The sequence below is a fragment of the Spinacia oleracea genome, chromosome 2 (genome assembly GCF_020520425.1).
Source record: "Spinacia oleracea cultivar Varoflay chromosome 2, BTI_SOV_V1, whole genome shotgun sequence".
Taxonomy (NCBI): domain Eukaryota; kingdom Viridiplantae; phylum Streptophyta; class Magnoliopsida; order Caryophyllales; family Amaranthaceae; genus Spinacia; species Spinacia oleracea.
The window spans coordinates 1,229,919-1,249,976 of record NC_079488.1 but is presented as its reverse complement, the minus strand read 5'-3'; the positions used below and the strand labels follow the sequence as shown (position 1 = coordinate 1,249,976).

The 20,058-nt window shown below is 38.5% G+C and overlaps 1 protein-coding gene and 1 long non-coding RNA gene across 2 annotated transcripts; one reads left to right on the top strand and one right to left on the bottom strand.

The window, feature by feature from the left end:
• Nucleotides 1-1,062: 1,062 nt before the first annotated feature.
• LOC110799966 (uncharacterized) lies at nt 1,063-14,973 on the bottom strand. Its single transcript, XR_008927412.1, has 3 exons — nt 4,399-14,973; nt 2,706-2,892; nt 1,063-1,311 (listed from the first exon to the last, which is right to left on the bottom strand). It is a non-coding gene; the product is annotated as an uncharacterized lncRNA (long non-coding RNA).
• Nucleotides 14,974-16,026: 1,053 nt separating this feature from the next.
• Nucleotides 16,027-17,800, top strand: LOC110799965 (15-cis-phytoene desaturase, chloroplastic/chromoplastic). Its single transcript, XM_022005251.2, has one exon. The coding sequence runs from the start codon at nt 16,175-16,177 to the stop codon at nt 17,654-17,656; it is 1,482 nt and encodes a 493-aa protein (XP_021860943.2). The 5' UTR covers nt 16,027-16,174; the 3' UTR covers nt 17,657-17,800.
• Nucleotides 17,801-20,058: the final 2,258 nt, after the last annotated feature.

Here is a 20,058-nt window from a genome sequence, read left to right as displayed (position 1 = left end):
TGTCCAGGCTTGTTTTTATTTGTTCTTTCCAACGATTTCCGTAGAAAAAGCATCACTAATTAATCCCAATTTGTATTGAAATTTTTTCGTGGGTAAGGTCCACGTAGGAACGGTAGGGGTATAAAGGAGCCGAGCCGACTTGACTACTACATTACTCTTTTCATGTTCATCTTCATGTCACGATCATTTAACTAAGGCGAGCTCGAGCTTTCAACCAGGCTCAAAAATTTGTTCAAGTTCAGCTCGTTTAAGAGATTTTATTCATAAATAGTTCATGAACTTCTCGTTTATTAATCGAGTCATGTTCATAAACAAACTTTTTTCTTAAACGAGCTTTATATAAACGATCTTTGTGCTTTAAAGTTTAACCCATTTCAAAACGTAATTTGGGATATGGACTAATTAAGCAATTTAAATTCAACTTTTTAAAATTTTATTCCATGATATTTTTTTGGATGATAAAAATATAATTTTCAACTATAATAACACAATTATAAATGACAAATTTGATTATGAACATAAATAAATGAGTTTGTTCATGAACATATATAAAACGAGTTGAACATAAATAAACGAGCATACATGTGTTCATGTTTAAGCTAGTTTAAATAAACGACCTTTAAAAGTTGTTCAAGTTCGGCTCATTTATTAAATACAAGAACATGAATGAGCTTTAGCCGAGACCGAGTATTTTGCTGAAAGTCTCGGCTCATTTACACCCATAAGGATCGGGTAAGAGCTTCGTAGTTTAATTAAGTACATGGTAGCGGTTTAACCAAAAGAACCGTTAATACCAGTAGCGATTTCCATTGCCAGTAGCGTAACATATAGAACCGCTACTGGCATTGGCGGTTACCGGTTCTTTGTTTTAAACCGCTACTATCATTAGCGGTTCTATAATACGGTTCTTTTATTTAAACCGCCACCGTCATTAACGGTTCTTTTATTTAAACAACTACTGCCATTGGTGGTTCTAGTTTGGGAATTTCCCAGGCATCCTGCTTTTCTAAGCCACAACCTATATCCTTTGGGAATAAAAATCACCCATAAGAAAGCAAAAAATGCAACAAATACACCAAGTTTAATTACTCCAAAAGAATCTCCACCATATGCATTTCTCCAACGTGAATTAAAGTGCACATAATTACATCAAAATGTCAAAATAACTAATATTCATAAATCACTTGCTTAAAAATGTCTATATAACAACTAGGATGTACATTGTTTCTTCAAATGTTGTGTCAATGATCCCAACTCCACCTCTTCAATATAATGGACTCCAAAACAGAAGGTGTGCACGTACATGAGCGTCTGCGGAAATAGAAATTATCAACAGTTTCATCTTTCATGCAACATGAACAAAATATGGTAACTGCCATTGATTACCCAACTGAAGTGTAAAGATTATGGTATATCAGAGTGAAATTAGCAAGTTTGGCGTGACATTATCACTAACTAAATTCCTTAGTAATTACTAATTACAATAGCAGACCAGCAGCCCACCATATATGATAGCCCTTGACTTGAGTCTAACCTCAAAAGAGGTCAATTTGTATAATATTGGTTGGACTACAGACTCCTCTGTCTGTGTATTGGTCTATCACCTATGGGGCTATGGTGGTGGAGTTTATGTGTTAATTGCTATGTGAAGTGGATTTTACCCATCTATTGTGCTCATTTTAATATATGTTACGCCCCTTTAGAATATTTACCCTGCTGTTTTTCTTATAAATCTGAGGAAAGAGTTATAAAAATCAGGCAAGGAGCGAGCTACAATAGGGTTAGAACAAAATAGCTCAGGGAAGTTGGGGAAACACTCACAGTTTCAACCTTTCATGGTCAGCAAAACGGTTAAACTGTTACAGCGTAGGTACTTCTATTGCACGTCACTTTTCACGATCTCCATGACCAACCTTTCACCATAACTATTTATAAATGTTTTCATAAATATATAAATAAATATCATTATAGGTTAATATTTCTGACATACATACTAAACTGAATCTTACATAACCTTTTTATTATGTTGAAGGATATTTTAATAAAAATACGGTCAAAATTGATAAACTTAGACAAAGAACACTGAAATGTATTGATTATAAAGAGACGGAAAGAGTATCTCCTTTTCAAAATGCTGGCATCGCTGTAAAGTGCGGCTTCACAAAGACAGGAGGGGAGGGGATTTTCCTTAAATCTGCTTAGAAGGTGTTCTGTTTTGGTTCTTGCAGCTTGATTATTAAACTAAAGTTCAAAGTAAATTAAACATTTAGCATTGAGATTAGCTAGTTTGAGAGACAAAGTATTCATAGAAATCTTAATTGGTCAAAACATCTCCTATAGTAGGATATCAAACATCTATTCGTTTTGTCTAACTTAGCTCATTTTTTGTTGACAGTCTTAGCAGTTAGCAGACTTAGCACTGATTATTGATGCTATAAAATCCAAGGTTACCACCTCATTTTCATAAGTTGCAGTAGTATATTATGTTGTAGTCACTGTTTTTGGTATGTTTAACAGATTGTTGCAAGCATTCAAAATACACCCTCTTTTTGTTGTGACTTGAACCAAAATAACCTCAAGCCCTTCTAAGAATCAGGTTCTTAAGAAGCTCTTTTTAAAAAAAAAGTATATCCACATAGCAATGTGCCCATTCACACAGACAGGAAACATATGGAAACAAGTGTTGGAGAGAAATGAACAGTTACCTGAATACAAATTAGATTATCTGATCAACCTTCTTGCTCAGATGAAGTAGAATGCGCCATATACAACTGTAAACCTAGAGGTTCAGAACTCATAGACTCAAAGGAGTTATCAGTGAAGTTTGCAGCCACTGCTTTGTGTCTGTTGGGATCCATAGCTCATTAGCTCCACATTATTGCTTGTACTAATCTGAGCTTCAGCACGAAAAAAAGCAGTTACTTAGCACCTGCAATCTGCACCAAAAGTTGCTGAGGGCAGTAGAATAAAGCATGTAATTGAACTCATACAAAATATGAAATTAAGAGCTTGAAATCTAGAACTACAAGCCCATAAATCTACCAAATGTTCAAATGAATTCCACAATTAACACCATATACATGAAATATAATAAAATTGATCAAAAGGGACTAGTTTAGAAATTAGGGCTAACCTAATAGGAAGAGATGAGTGGGGAATGATGTGTTGCGAACACCAACATTGACGACGGCGAGAACTAACACCGGTGAGAACTGAGAAGTGACACTGGCGACCACCGGCGAGAAGCGTCATGGGGGAGGGGGGGTTTTACGTTTGATGTTTTCGTTCTGTTCGCTATTTTTTTCGTAACTGATTGAACAAGGAAGGAAGACATTGTTTTATTTTCAATTTTTTTTAATTAAGTGAAAACCGCTAATATTAGCAGTTATATGTTGTAGAACCGCTATCATGGGTAGCGGTTACATAGCTTGTTCTTCAAGCTATATGTTATGTGCTATGTTGAAACTCTATTTATGGCTTGGCTGCAGAAGAATGAAGCAGTCTTAGTAAAGGAAATATTGTTTAAAGTTGCTGGCAGAGCCTCTAAAAAAAAAAAAAAAAACGTTGTTGCTTATGTAATCCTTTTACTGTCGTCTACTTTTGCGGTCTTGATGTTTTTTTTTTATTCATAAGAGGAATAAATCCAAATAAAAGTAAACAAAAACAAGCTAAAGAAACTAAACCAAAGCTACAGCAGCTTAGTACTTAGTGTTTTTGCTGCTCAAAACCTCCTCACAACCGTGAACCAGTTACCAGTTGTGCGGTTCTATCTTTCGGGTTTCGTTTCTTTTTCAATTCAACTCATTCCAAAAACGTTCTTGTTCAATTACACATCATGTTGACACTTGACACTTATGTAAAACAGTTTACTAATTATCCCATTCCAGTTCACTTGTCTAGTTGTCTGCACTATAGAGATTCTCCACCATACTTTAAGAAATGCACCAAACAATAGTCAGCATGGAACATTATCTGAACAAGTTCTGCTATGTTTTCTATCTACATCCTTCAAATTCAAGTTGTAAAAAGCTCTTCCACGACGTGAAAGGTTGAATAACAAATTTCAGATAGCACCACGCTTAAGGTAGAATTACAAAAGTGAACCCGGACATATCGCATCAGACTTCTTCGAATTTTATAAGTCAGACAAACATGTTTGCAGTGTTCAGGCTGGTGATAATAAGATCAAGTGTGTCATAACCACGACAATTCTCTATTTAACACAACTAAGTATTAATGGTTAACACAAATCCTCGGAACATAGGTTAATTAATTGTAGAAGGGTGATTGTTAGAAGTCGATCTACCAAAAAAATTATTTGCAATTTCTGATCAGATAGACAAATTTGAGCAAAAAAATAGTACCTGGACAAGTTTTGGCAGAGGAAAATGACCATACCTTGTTACTCTCAAGGAAAGGAAATACATTAAACTCTCAGGCTTGGTTACATTATACCCCATAAAAAGCATACTACTAGATGGCTTGGTTACTTTCACTCTATCGGGGTAGGAAATACAGTATACTCGTACTTTGTACTTTCTAATTGTACCATTTTTCCAAATCGAATAAGTACGAGGTATAACCAGCACTAACTCCCTGTTTCCCCAGTACTGTAAATGGGTAGTGAGAGAAACTGTAGTGAGAGAAAGAGAATTCTAAAAAGACTTTTTTACTCCGACACTTCGTCGGACGGTGGGTGTCCGTGTCAACACGACCCGACCCGCGACACGACGCTCGACACGTGTCCGGGAAGGTGTCGACACCGGTGTCGGAAAAGGGTCGGAAAAGAAGTGTCGAAATCGGGATTTCAAAACCCTAACTCTAACAATTGAAGGCCGAGGAAGGAGAGAGAAGAAAATTATTATTAGGGCTTTTATTGTAGAAGAAAAAACGAGTGGAATGGACTATTCAATTTTGATTTTCGTTGAAATTTACTCCGAATCAGCCATAGCCATGGCTTTCGGCGTTCCTTCTTCCTTCTCCCGTCATTTATGGAACTTACACCTTTTACTTTTCTTTTTTTTTACCTTTTTTTTTTAATTAAATTAGGGGGTGGAAAGTGGGACAAACCCACGTGCTTTTCTAGGTATCTAGGAACTTTACACTTTTTTATTTATTGTTTTAACTTTTTATTATTAAATTAGTGGTGGGAAGTGGGACAAATCCACCTGCCTTTTTCTAGGATTCTAGGAAATTTACTGTTTGCACCTTTTCTTTTTACGTTTTTAATAAATGCCTGATACATTTCCCTCTAAATTCCAAAAGTCATTTACTTTTCTTTTCTGTTTTTTTATTTGTTACTTTTTCCAATACTGGATTCTTTGTATTTTTTTCTGTTTTTAATTTATTACCTTACTTTTATTAATATTTTAATCTTTATTTTTTTATTTACTAAATATGAAAAAAAAATTATTTTATAAAGTGTCTTTTTTTTTCCGACACTTTATTTTGGAGCCGTGTCTAAAAAATAAGTCAAGACACTCCTTTGACCGTGTCGGAGTGTCTGTAAATATTTGGATCGAAGTGTCGGACACTCCGACACCGTGTCAGACACGACACCGACACTCGTGTCTGAGTAACATAGAAAAAAAGACAAAAACAAAAGATGCTTAGGTTTTCTATGTTGGGAAGCAACCACCAACTCCCTAGCCTCACCGCCTCCCCTCCTATGTCTTTTACCAGATCTCTCCTCGTCTTCATCTCCCCTAAGAAAACTTAATCTCTTCAAGATCTCCAACCATGGCTAAGCTACAATTGTCATGACGATAATCCTACCCCTAATCTGCTTTTCCGGTTTTCTTTACCTTTAAATTTGTGGGTTTTTGATGCAAAGTCAGATCCGAAGAAGCCACATCCTGTGGCCATGGTTTCTCCGCCTTGCTCCTGCCTCGGGATAGTGAACAGTAATTATGAGAAAAATCCATTTATTGGATTTTATTTTTATTTTTCACTAATCAACCGGAATAATCCAGCCAATGGAGGGAAAAGGCAGTCATCATTATCATTTATCTTCAAGACACTTTAGACACTCAAATCGCCAAAGAGTATTTTAGCTCAGGGAAGTACTTTGTCTGCTCTATTTTAGGATTGTTTTGCCTCATTTTCTTGTGTTTTTCTGGATCATGTTTATCTCTCATTATTTTCTTGGTTTTTTAATTTCAGATTTTATTTTGTGTTTTATTTCTGGATTCTAGATCCTTCCTCTTTGCACTTAGTGATTGTGGTTTTGCCTGATTACTAATGTTGCTCTCTCTTTGGTATTTATTTATTAAGAATTGCATTCTAGATTCTTCTGTACTGCTCGTATAGCTATTCGACTTTTGTGCGTGTTGTTTGTGCTCAAAGCTTCTTCTATTTATACGCTTCTCTTAATCGCATTTATGACACAGCCAAACAATTTACAGACTCTTATTTAAAGCATTTCCTTATCCAGCAGTTTCCCTCTCACAAAGCCATCCTATTCAATTCCTCTCTCTGTTAAAATCGCCTTAATGTCTACTAAGCCTAAAGAATCTAGCTATGCCAACATTCTTAAGATCAACAACTCTTCATCTTCCCTAATGCTGTTGGACTGCCCAACAGGGAAGTAACGAATATGGATGTGGAAGCAACCATCATAATAATGGTCAGGCCACCTCTCCTCAATCAGCTGAGAATGAACCTTCTCTTTGGGAACTGTCAGTCCTAATCATGCTCCCCCTTCCTCACTTGATGCGCCACCACCTCATTCTGCAGCACAAGTTCCAAGTCCAAGTATTCCTACCAATCTACCATAGACCTCCTAGCTCAAGCTAACCAAGTAGCTATGTTGCCTACTATTTTGGAGAAAACATGGGGGGAAGATCTTCCAAAGCAAGCTGTCATGTCTAGACTTTGTAGGGACTGGGGTTCTATCCATGGTGAGTTCTCTATGCGCTTTTGGGGTCATGGTTGGTTCTTACTTAAATTCTCTAACCCAATAGAGTTCATTCGGACTTTATGCAAATGTTGTTGTTGATTATCGTGCATGTCTTGTTGCACGAAAGTTGTGCGAGTGCGCATGACAAGCTTCTGCGCTCGTTCGTTGGTTATCTACTAACCAATCTCTTTGCGGGAGGCATATAAGAGTTGGAGCCGGAGGGGCTTAATGAAAATTGAGACCCTCGATCTCCACTCCTTGAAGCACTGAGGACATTGCTGAGTTTGGCTTGGGGGAGGTATGTGTTATTGCTTTCTAGAGTAGTTTATCGCTTTTTAAAAAAAAAAAAAATACAAAATTACGTTCCGATGAATGCAAAATCATGCTTCCCTGTGCCCCTTTGATTGAAAATTGTTTTGATTCTTGGTATTTGATGATGATTAATGTAGATGTGTTAGCCATGATTTAATATTCGATTACTTTGATGCCTTAACATGAGTCAACTCTGACTAACTGTTTGTGGACTTGGTGCTTGGCTAGTTGACTTGGTTAGGAATGTGTGATAGTTTCCTGGTGTGTCGTTGATTTTGAGTATTGATTTGCAACTGTTAGTAGTGTTTTATGACTCATATACATGCACATTGTGGAGGACGAAGGCATTTTTCCATTTAGGTAGCCTTCAGATGAAATTAGATAAATTTGTTTCCTCTTTTTCTACCCATGTTGTGCTTGTGCCCTTTATTCGGTGACTAACCACATTACAAGCCCGTAAATTCCCCATTGGTTACTAGTCCCAAGCCTAGCTTGGGGGAGCTAATAGTAGTGAGGTGAGGGAGTTGTAGTGTGGTACATTTTGAGCATATTGAGTATTGAAAAGGGAAGTTCTTCTTATCATGATTGTTGTTGAAAAAAATGAGTTGAAAAATGAATGAGATGAGGAGAATAAAAAAAAAAGAAAAAAAAAAGAGATTGAGCAAAAAAGAAAAAATCGTTATTCTCAAAATAATTCAAACTTTTGTCACTCCGGTATTACAATTTCTTATCTTCATGAGTGATTGGTTATAATTGTGAAATCAAGGCAAGAAAGTATAGTGTGGTTTGTTTGTTGTTTTATTCATGTGTTGAGTGGGAGAGTTGTGGTCATCATTTGTGATTGATCATGGATTTGCTAGGATTTATGCTCCCCAAAGCCAAGGCTTTAAGCTCACATTTTACCCAAATTTACCACACCCTTACCTAAGCCTATCATTACAAGCTTGAAAGACCTTTCGACCTTTGTGCATAGAGTTGTATTAATGTGAAAGTAGTTGTTTATCAATGCAAGTTATGACACGACACATTTCGAGTCGACTACTAGGTTGAGTGTATGCTTTTCCAGACACACGAGTGTTGTGAGTTTGGGAGAGCATTGTTCACTTATATGATTGGAGGAGAGCGAACGAGTACATCTTTTACCCGCCACATAAATGATTGAAGAGTGTGTGAGGACTAGTCTTGAATTCCATTGTGCACTTGTAGTTCGCTCTGCGTGACGATTGTTAGGGAGGATTTGTGGTCGAATGGATTTGATTGGTTGGCATTATGAATGCTTGTTGAATTTTACCTTGAATCGTATCCATTGTTTTAAGATGTGTTTGGGGTGAAGTTGATTTATGTATTCATCGATGATTTCTTTGCTTAGGGACAAGCAAAGATCTAGCTTGGGGGAGTTTGATATGTTCATATTTTGTAGTGTTTTTACCCCCGTCCCTTAGTACTTTTTGATCTCAAATGAGCTCTTCGGAGCGATTTTTAGTACTAATGTGCTCCTTGTAGTGTGTTTGTAGTTTCAGGTTCATCATTGTAGGAATTAGCATTTGTGCATTTCCTACTCATTTGAATCAATACAAGAGATTATGTACTTTCGAGACCACAAACCTTAAGTTGGAAGAGTTTTGAAGCAAAGCGAATAACGAAAGAAGTAGAAAAATGACTATAGTCCACTATTATAATCATAACTCAAGTTCTACAACTCCAAATGAAGTAATTCCAATCGGGTTGGATTCTAGACTTCAATAGCTTTCCAACAAGTGGTCACTCGCCTGATTCCGACGAATAACGAAGGAGATATGGCGTTTTGAAGATTGAGGATCGTGCAGTTTCAACACGCGCCCGATCGGGCGGTCATTCTGGGCGCTGTTCTGGGTATTTCGCAACCGCCCGATCGGGCGGAATTTCGCCCGATCGGGCCGACTATCGAGCAGTTCGCCCGATCGGGCAAAGCACCGCCCGATCGGGCGACGCCAACCCTGATGCTTTTTCGCGTTTTTTCTTTCCGGTTTTTGGCTTGTATTTTGGACAAACTATAAATACTAGCCCTTTATTTTTAGTAGACATCTTATTTTCTAGTATTAGACCCTTAGTTTATTTTCTCTTAATCTAGTTTTCTCTCAAATTTGTTCCAAGCACTTATTTTTAGTTTCAATCAAAGCTCCAATTTTTAGTTCATCCTTTTGTTCTACATTTAGGTATTGCTTTCTATTTTGCTTTATTAATTACTTTTGATCATGTTTTCCATTATGTTGATTACTTTGTTATTTGTTATTATGCTTGAGTAATTTATTTTCTAGGGTTTAGGGATCCTTGAATAACATGAAAGGATATTGAATAATTGTGATTGTTGGCATTGTAATTAATTCCTATTGATTGGTTTATTTCACTATACAATTAGATTTGCGCAGGTTTAATTGTGGTAGTTACGCAATATCAAGTTAAGATTCGAGAGATGCAATTTGATGTTTAGGCTTGTGTCAATAGGTGGAATTGGAGTTAATACGTAGCGAGAGCCCGTTAATTCTAAGTCTATTATTAGTATCGATTCGAGAGAGCATGCTAGTCCAATTAATTACTTTGTTGATTATCATGATTGTTTATTGTCCTGGATTGTTATTTGTTGGTGAACCTATACCCTAGATTCCTTAATATCTTGATTCTTAATTGTTTAATTATCATAGTAGTCTTAGCAAACCATCAAACCAACTCTTGTTCCCAATAGTCTAGTCTGATTGATTAATAGTAGAAAGAACATTGTTTCCCTGTGGATTCGATCCTGACTTCCCTTGCTACCTAGCTAGTGGACTTAGGTTATTTTTGATTAGGTGATACGACTTAAGCCTGTCAACCCCCCTCCTAGTTTCTTCCTGAGAACTGTTTTGTCCCACCCTTCTTTTCCTTATTTTCCCTGGGCAAGATCTCTCCTTTACTCGCGTATGTTCACTATCTTAGCATCTATCCTGATCATAGGTTAAACTACTCTTACTATTACTGCCCTCTCCCTTTTCATGCTAATTGTTTCTATATTGTTTGTACCATTATACAGATGAAGATCAATTGGCGTCAAAGGCTTCATAATGATCAGCTATTACGTATCTCTAATGCAGCCCACCTTACGTGGATGGACACTACCATGTTGCCTATCTCGCTAGTGATCTATTTCGTACCTATAATCTACAATGCGAGAAGTTTATGTACTATTTTGGTTAGTTCTTGTTATTTTTTTACCACTTCTTTGAATCTTATGCAACTAAATTCTATTACTCTTGTGGAACTGTGGACTTATGTCCCTTATGAACTGAGTTTTACACTCACTCGGAACCAGGTCCCAAGGACCTGCTGGTCTCTACGCCACCCATAGATAAAAAATGTGATATCGGTCACGGTCGTGGGATCGGTCGCTGAGTCTCGGTAACGGAAATGATGCGTTAATTGCGGACCTTGTCGCGGTTGTTGAGTAGGAATTTGAAATTTGTAAAAGAAGCCTCATGTCAGTCCCATTCACTACCTACCCTAATCCCCCTCCCCTAAACTGTACACGTGACATAATTAAAATGAATTCCTTTGTCTACCTTCTCTCTCCTCTCTTGTTTTAGATTTGAAAATGGAGTTCTCTACTTTATTTCAATGGAGTTTCTCCATTTCTTTCCTTTTTCCCTTTCTTTTTGTCGAAAACATGGGGAATTCGGCTGAAAACCGAGTAGATGTGAGGTTTATAACGTTTAATGCGGACAAAATTCGTTCGGATGGGATGAACCGGTCGAGATCTCGCTGTTTTTATAAACACCTTACAACTCGGGATATCTCGTATCGCCAGCCTCCAAAACCTTGTTAACTCGGGCGATACGAGTTAACTCGGGCGAGTTTTTACACCATGACGCCACCCCCTTCCTTTAAGGGTACGCTTGGATTGGGTGTAATGGACTATGGGGGTAATAAAAGTCAAACCACCATAATAAAAGGACAATGAAGGTGAATTGAGGTGGTTGCAAGGAGGGTGGTGTGGTGGTATTGTGATGAGAAGTTGTGGTAGTGGAGGTGTTGTGAGGAGAAGGGAGGAAGAGGGGAAGTAATTACCCCCCAAATGAGGGTAATAATCACCCTAGTGGGATGGTGGTTAACTATTCCCCCCATGATGAGGGTATTTGTTCCCCCTTCCCTTTTATTTTCTTCTTGCCAACACTAGCTTGTTCCCTTTGCCACCACTTCATCCCCTCATCATCACCTTCAATTACCTTAGTTTGACTTTTATTACCCCTTTAATAATTACCCTCAATCCAAGCATGACCTAAATGAAAACAATTTCGTGGAATATTCACGGTGGCAAAAAACCACATGCTACAACAGAATTAATCTACATTAAGAACAAGTATAATCCAGATATCATGTTCATACTAGAAACTATGACCAACCATACCAATAGTAAACGCATTCTCCAACCGCATAATTTTCAGAATACCATAATCATTGATCCAATTAACTATCGTGGTGGAATCTGGGTATGTTGGAGTTTAAACAACTTATCCATGATCAACCACGATAGCCACAACCGTTGTGCCCATATACGTGTCCTTTACAAACCCCTAAGTAAGCATTTTATGATCACGGGAGCATACTTTCCCGCTAAGGAAGACCAAAATCAAACCTTTTGGGATTATATGGAATCCGTTCTTTCCAATATTGACATCCAATGGCTTTTAATTGGTGATTTTAACGAACTCCTCTCCCCAAACGATAAAGCGGGAGGAAATCCCCCCTCCCGTAACCAATGTACCCGTCTTCCTCCACTTCCTAACTCTCTTCATGCCACGGATATACCTTATCTCCAACAAACATTTTCGTGGAAAATGAATTAAGATCCCACCCCAATCAACGAACGACTAGACAGAGCGGTAAGCAATAATCAATTTATCGACAACATTGAGAAAGCAAGTATTTGCCTATGGAAACTTCACCGTCTCCGATCTGGCCCCGACAATTTTCCTCTCAGGCGAAAATGTAGTGAACTCATCCATATTCAGATTCCAAAATTATTGGACCTTAGAAAAAGAATCCCTCGACATTGTCCGAAAACAATGGAATATAGGGATTCGCGGCTCCAGATTCTTCAACAGGATAACGACCAAACTTTCCGGTATAAAAGGCCTTCTTAAAATCCGAGCTAAGGTGAAATACGGTAATAATACTACCAAACTCCAATCTAATGAAACAAAAATCACGGAGATCGAGTCTAAACTCATTGCGCACCTTATAACCCAAGACTCAAGAATCACCTTAACTATATGATCAAACAAAGGGAAAAACATCTCCTTTTTAAACACAAAGCTTGGGGAAACCTTGCTAGGAAAAACCTAGCTCACGCAAGGGGACCGTAACCCTAGATTCTTCCACAATAAAATGAAAACTCGGAATGCAAAGAATACGATTTATAGTTTAAAAAACGACTTAGGGCAATGGGAGGACGACCCAATCCAAATTCGTCAATCTCTCACCTCGTCCTTTCAAAATAGAGTTTCACCGGAAATCTCATCCCAACGAACCATCAACCTCGATTTTATTCAACCTATTGTTTCGTATGCCCTAAGTAATGCGCTCACTTTCCCAGTTTCGGACGAGGAAGTACATAATGCTTTTTTTAGCATGGACCCTTTCAAAGCACTAGGAACCGACGGTTTTGGACCTAAGTTCTATCAGGCCTATTGGAACACCATTGGGAAGGAAGTTACTACTGCAGTTACAAGCTTCTTCTCCCATGGGTGCATTTCGCCAAATTTGAACCACACTTTAGTTGCTCTCATTTCCAAAGTTACCATCCCGGAAACTGCAGCCCATTTCGACCAATCAGTCTTTTCAACATTATTTATAAATCAATCTCAAAGATAATAGTGAATCGCTTTTGTCCAATGCTCCAGAAAGATATTAGCCCATTTCAAAACGTCTTTACACCAAACAGATCATCCATGACAATCTTTTAATTGTCCAAGAAATCCACAACACCTTTCACAAGTCCAAAAACAAAACGGGGTGGTGTGCTCTCAAAACTCGATATGGAAAAAGCTTACGACCGCATAGAATGGAACTTCCTATGGGCTACACTCAGAGCCTTTGGATTCCCAATGGATTAACTGGGTCAAAACTTGTGTCACTATGACTCCCTTAATATCAATGGGAATCCTACCGACCACTTTCGCCCATCTAGGGGAATTAGACAAGGAGACCCCCTCTCCCCTTAACTGTTTATTCTATGCATAGAAGTATTTATCATAATGCTCTCTAAAGAAAGCCTCAGCCCTAACAACGGTATTGGTTTCAAGCTGGCTGCAGGAACCAACACCATCCCTTGCCTCCTTTTCACAGATGATAGTATCATAGTATCATCTAGTTCTATGTAAGACTAACTCATCGGACTGCCAAAATCTGAAACGTCTTATCGACTCCTTATGTACCTTATCAGGACAACAACCGGTGAATTTCCACAAGTCTTCCATCGTTTTCTCGAAACAAATTTCTACTGGACACAAAAATGCTCCAATGCAACCTACGAAAGCATTAGGACATTATCTTGGTATCCACTTTAGCAGCTCTAACCCCACAAGGAAAGACTTACAAATTTCCCTTGAAAAGAATGAATCAAGAATTTCCTCATGGCACTCCTAGTACCTATCTAAAGCCGGAAGAACTACCCTCATCCAAAGTAACTTAGAAGTACTACCATCCTACATCTGCTCTTCTTTCCTTGTTCCGAAAAAGGCTGCCCACCAACTTGACTCCTTCACATAATTTATTTTTGGAACTAGACCCCCACCAAGACCTCTACTCCGCTCATTGCCTAGAACAAAATCTGCACCCCTAAAACTATGGGAGGGCTAGGGCTACGTCGGACTCTCCCCCTCAACAAAGCCTTCCTAGCGAAACTAGCTTGGAAAATCCCAACGAAACCAGATAATATATGGACAACCCTAATGCGGAAAAAGTACCTCTCACAAAGCAACTTCTTTGAATATAAACCAAAGCGAAAAGACTGGAATATCTGGCGAGAAATCTTAGCCCAACGAGAAATCATTCGCAAAGGCATTAGATGGAAAGTAGGGAATGGAAAATCCATTAAATTATGGCTTGACAACTGGATTCTCAAAGAAAACTTACTCTCTTATCTTCAGAAATCCATCCATACAGTCAATCTAGATCTCCTGGTAGCGGATTGTATTAAGGAAGACAACACCTCCATGTGGATATAGAGGATAACCCAATGTGGGGCCTCACTAAATCAGGAGAATTCATGGTTAAATCGGCCACCTAGCTAGCCCATGATCTCCCCCAATTTAAAGACAAATGGCACTACCATTGGATTTGGAAACAAGACATCCCCAAACTCAAAATCTTCCTGTGGAAAATAGGCCACAATAGTCTCCCGGTTAGGGACACACTTCACACCCGCCAGTCCACCACATCAGCCGCACCCCAACTTGCGAACCATCTTTTCCTCCATTGCCCAACTACAAAACTTACTTGGGCCCACCCCCTTACAAAACGTTGGTTGAACTGCTTCCTCAACCCCACATCGATTAATAGCCTCTTCACAAACCTCAAAAAACCAACCCCATCCTCCAGAAAATCACTTTCGTCCTTTGGAGTATAAGGAGAGATATTAAGTTATTTTCAATTCGAAAAACTTCTCCGCCTCCTCTATCTTCCAACGTGCCCTTTCTACCTTCAACGAATGGGATCTACATCTACAAATGTATAGTTGCCAAGTATCTGGTAAACCTTTTCCTAACCATTCTCCCCCTTCCCCCACCCACCACCACCACCTACCCATCCTCCAATCCTTGTCTCTTGGGCCAATCCTCCCATAGGTTTTTATAAACTCGACTTCGACCGCTTCCGCAAAAACAACTCATCCTCAGCAGGCATCATTATCAGAGATCACGAGGGCGCTCCAATCTCAATCAAAACGTTCAACCTAGGTGATGCTCCAGTTTTTCTAGCAGAGCCACAGCTCTTCATAAAGGTATCCAGGAAGCTCTTAACAAAGGCATCAACAAACATCAGATAGAGGGGGACAACCTCCTAGTTATAAATACCCTCAAAGGAAAATGGCGAACTCCTTGGAAGTTGCAAGCAATCATAGCAGATATCAAGAATCTTCTCCTCCAAATCCACGACTGGGAAATCAAACATATTTACCGCGAAGGAAACAAGTCGGCAGACTTGGTAGCAAATGTAGGGCATCTAGTTACTAATTCAATGTATATTGATCACTCTTGTAGTCCACAACTCCTCCAGATTTTGCGTAATGACAGATTACGAATACCCCTCGCGATGAGGGCCTCCTAATCTCATTTTTCTTTTCTATAAAAATAAAAAAAGAAAAGTACGATGTATAGAGTATATCATTTAAATCTCAGTTTAATCTCCAATAACATTACCAAATTTGTTATTATTCAGCTTATGATATTCAATTTCCATCCACAAGACCAGAATGTCCTATGGTAATGAAAGTGATTACTACCACTAAGAAGCAGATACATCTGCAACAAAATGTAATTACAGAACTCAAACAACTTATCCATGTATCCTCACTACATAAACACCAAGCAAAATCCTTGGACAAGCAATTAAGATTAACCTGGCATTGAGCCATTAAGATTAACCTGGCATTGAGCCATTAAGATTAACCTGGCATTGAGCCATTAACTTCCTTGGACAACTGTGTTTACTAATGTAGCTAAATATGACACTTTGATATCTCGAGTCAAAGGAACACATAGAATCCTGGGCCATCCTTTAAAAAGAATCACCCTCCAGATATCCAATCCAAAAGCAATGTGAATTCAATGGATGAACCACACATCTATAATCCACAAAGGCAAAAATATCTAACGAAAAAAGAAAAATGGAAAAAATAAAAATCTCAAAAACAAAAGGCTTACCTTATCCTCTCAAATCCAATAGCTATATCCAATGATCATCTCTACCTCACTTTCCATCACCACCACTGCTACCACCACCATCTCATATCCTCACCGTCTCCACTACCACAGTCATCGCAGCCACCGTTTCTCTCTCCTTCCTAAATCCACCCTGGCCAACACCTCAATTCCCGCTACCCTTTCCACCCTCAACGATCCCAAAACCGCCATCATCATCGGCGGCGGCCTCTCAGGTCTCTCCGCTGCCACGTTCCTCCACTCCTCCGGCATCCCCTTCCTTCTTCTCGAAGCTTCCGACGGCGTTGGCGGTCGTGTCCGTACAGATGTCGTCGACGGCTTCCTCCTCGATAGAGGCTTCCAGATATTCATCACCGCCTACCCCGAAGCACAGAAGCTTCTCGATTACTCTTCCTTAGACCTCCAGAAATTCTACTCTGGAGCTCGCGTCTACTACAATGGCGGATTTCACACTGTTGCTGACCCAGTCCGCCATTTTTGGGACTCCCTCGGAACCCTAGGTAATCCCATTGGTACAATTCTTGACAAATTGCTCATCGGATTAACGAGAATCAAGGTTTTGACGAAATCATATGAGGAAATATACATAGCTAATGAGGTACCTGTGATTGAATTACTGAGAAGTTCGGGATTTTCGGAGTCGATAATTGACAGATTTTTCCGGCCGTTTTTCGGGGGGATTTTCTTCGACCGGGAACTCGAAACAACATCGAGGTTGTTCGATTTCATCTTTAGGTGCCTGGCATTGGGTGATAACACGCTTCCGTCGAAAGGAATCGGCGAAATTCCGAATCAATTAGCCTCTAAATTGCCTCAAGATTGTATTAGGTTGAATTCCAAAGTGGTTTCAATTGAAATTGATGATGAGAAAAGGGTTAATGTTAGGTTAGATAACGGAGAGGAGTTGAAGAGTGAAATTGGGGTAATTTTAGCAGTTGAACAACCACAAGTTGAAAATATTTTAACCGGAAATTTGCTAGAGAGGGTAAATAACCCGGGTAATAAAAAGCCGGGTCGGAGTACAGTTTGTTTGTATTTTTCTTCGGACCTAGATAAAATCCCGACCTCTGACCCGGTTTTGTACCTAAATGGGTCAGGGCGTGGGATTGTGAACAATATGTTTTTCGCTACTAATGTAGCCCGATCATATGGTCCATCTAATAAGGCATTGGTATCTGCAACGTTGATCGGATTGTTTGACAATGTGTCTGACGATGAGTTGATCGGTAGGGTGGTTCAGGAGCTTTCGGAGTGGTTTGGGGATACGGTTGTTGGAAGTTGGAAACATTTGAGGACTTACCGGGTCAAGTTTGCCCAACCTAATCAAAGCCCGCCGACAGACTTGCTAAGGAGTCCGAAAATTGGGGATGGGTTGATATTGTATTTGTGTGGAGATTACCAAACTAGTGCTACATTTCATGGGGCCTTGGTTTCTGGTAGGAGAGCTGCTGAAGCATTGCTTGAAGATAGAGCAGTTAGTAGAGTTGCAAATTGATTAATTATAGTACTTCGTACTAGTTAGTTTGTTTGGTTGATGTACAAAGTGTATAACAAAAACAAACAATTGGTATTGTTGTTGGATATTTACTCTATGCATAATGTATTGGAGAATAGGAAGCTGAAACTTTGTTGTATGATTTACATGAGTAGTCACGAACTCCAGGAATAATGACTAGTAATTCAAGAACAAACTTATTTTAATTAACTAAGCCGTGGTATGATAAACATTGGAACAAAATCAGGATGGTGAAAGGCACATCCGCCACTAATCAACATGTGTAGTTGCTTAGATCTACCGTTTTTGTACACAAATATGAAAAGTATCAATTAAGTACACAGATATATTTCATATAATAGAGATAATGTTTTTACCATGAATTGACACTTAATTGATTTTGTTGTTGGGGATAATCAGTTAAGTACACAAATATATTTCATATAATAGATATTATGTTTTTACCAAGGAATGATACTTAATAAATGTTGTTCTTAAGGGTAATCAACTAAGTACACATATGAAAAATATCAAGTAACAAAATCAATTAATTCTTTTGAAGCTACCTTATAAGTTACTCCCTCCGTTTCAAAATGTTTGTTACGTTTGGATTTTGGCACGTTTATTAACGTATAATTAAGATTCTTTTTTTTTAAATTTTAAATGTTCTAGATTCCATCATAAATCTGATTCCATTTTTACAAATTCTGACATTTATTACTCTCTTTGAATATAGTGCAAATCTGCTTTTATCTTTTATTAAAAAAAATATACCTCAATCCACTAATCATTGAAACAACCAATAAGATTGTTTTATTATCAAAATGAACCAATAATTAAAAATCACATAGATTGCTAACTTGTCATAATGTGACTTTTGGTTGCATGAGATTTATTGAGTTGAAAAGTTGGACCAATTAGAAATAAAAGCTGGCTCAAAAAATAATAATAGTAACAAGTTTATAAATAGAAAGATTCTTTATGGAACAAACATTTTGAAACACTATTAAAGGAATACGTAACAAACATTTTGAAACGGAGGGAGTAGCTTTTACTCCCTCCGTTCCTAAATGATGTATCCATTTGGAAAAGGGTGATGTTTTTAAGAAAATTGGAATCTTAACTTGTATTGGTATAAGTGTAATGATTGGGTGTAAGAAAAATGATTGTATGTAAGAGATTATAATAAAAAATAAAAAATAAATAAAGAAATAAGGTAAGAGAGAAGAGTGATAATGATGGGTGATAAAGGAGGTGAGAGAGTGGGTATATGGGGAAGGAAAAAGAATCAAATAATAGGGGTGGAGAAATTTAGGTGTGGAATCTTTAGGTATTTTGGTAATTAGATAGAAAGGTAAGGGTATTTTAGGATAAAATGTATGTCCAAAAATAGAAACGGATACAACAAAAAGGAACGCTTAAAATGAAAACGGATACATCATTTAGGAACGGAGGGAGTATATTTCATATAATAGTGATGATGACATACTACGTGTTCCGGTGTTGTAAAGGTAGAAACAATGGGCTTCGAATGAAGGCCCTTTCGTATGTGTTGAAGATCTTGCTTGCTTGAGTCGAGTCCGAATTCACCTGCACAAGAGTAAAGTTACTAGCCTCGGGGGTGTTTCCGAGGAAAGCCCCTCCGATGCCTAAGTAAGAACGATGCTCGGATTCTAGAGAGAAGTTCTCTAGAAGAGTAGTCTTAAGGCGATAAATTGGACGTACCTTGAGGTGTGAGCCTTGGTGGCCTATTTATAGTGTTTGCATAATAAATGCCCATAGGTCATTTATTGCTATTGGGCCTTGGGCCTAAATGGATGGCTGAATAGCCATTGTGGTAGGTTGGACGCTGTTGTTTTAGAGCCATTGGGCTTTGGACTTAGTGGCCCAATTGAATATCAATTGGGAGCCCAAACAACATGCCCCCCCAGACCCGGTCCATTTAGAATTAAATGGGTGGGTTTCCAGTTGTCAGAAGTCCGAAAGTTCCCTCTCTTTTTTGAAAAGGGATGATTTGCATTGATGACAAGTGTTGGGACTTGTATTGTGTCGTGGAGATCGTGGGTTGAAAAGAAGTTGATGCGCCTCTTTTTTCTATAAATACTGGGCGCCAAGCTTCCTTCAAACTTTTACTTTCTCTCTCTTTTAAACCAACTTCCTCTCTTTTTTCGGCGATCGCAGTTTTCGAGTTTCTTCAGATCTACGGAATTCAGTCAGCTTTAGACTTCGGGAACTTGTGTCGTTCGCTTTGTCGGCGAATTCCGCTTCGGAAAAAGGTAACTTGTTTCTGAATTTTCCTTACTTTTTCGTTCTTTCCTCTACTCCTCAATCTAAACCCTAGACCGAGAATTCGCAACTATGGCAAAGAATAAGGGCAAAAGTAAGTTCGTCGTTGCCTCTTC

What these genes read in the sequence shown, in the direction of transcription:
- LOC110799965 (XM_022005251.2), top strand. Translation starts at nt 16,175, where the DNA reads ATGATCATCTCTACCTCACTTTCCATCACCACCACTGCTACCACCACC.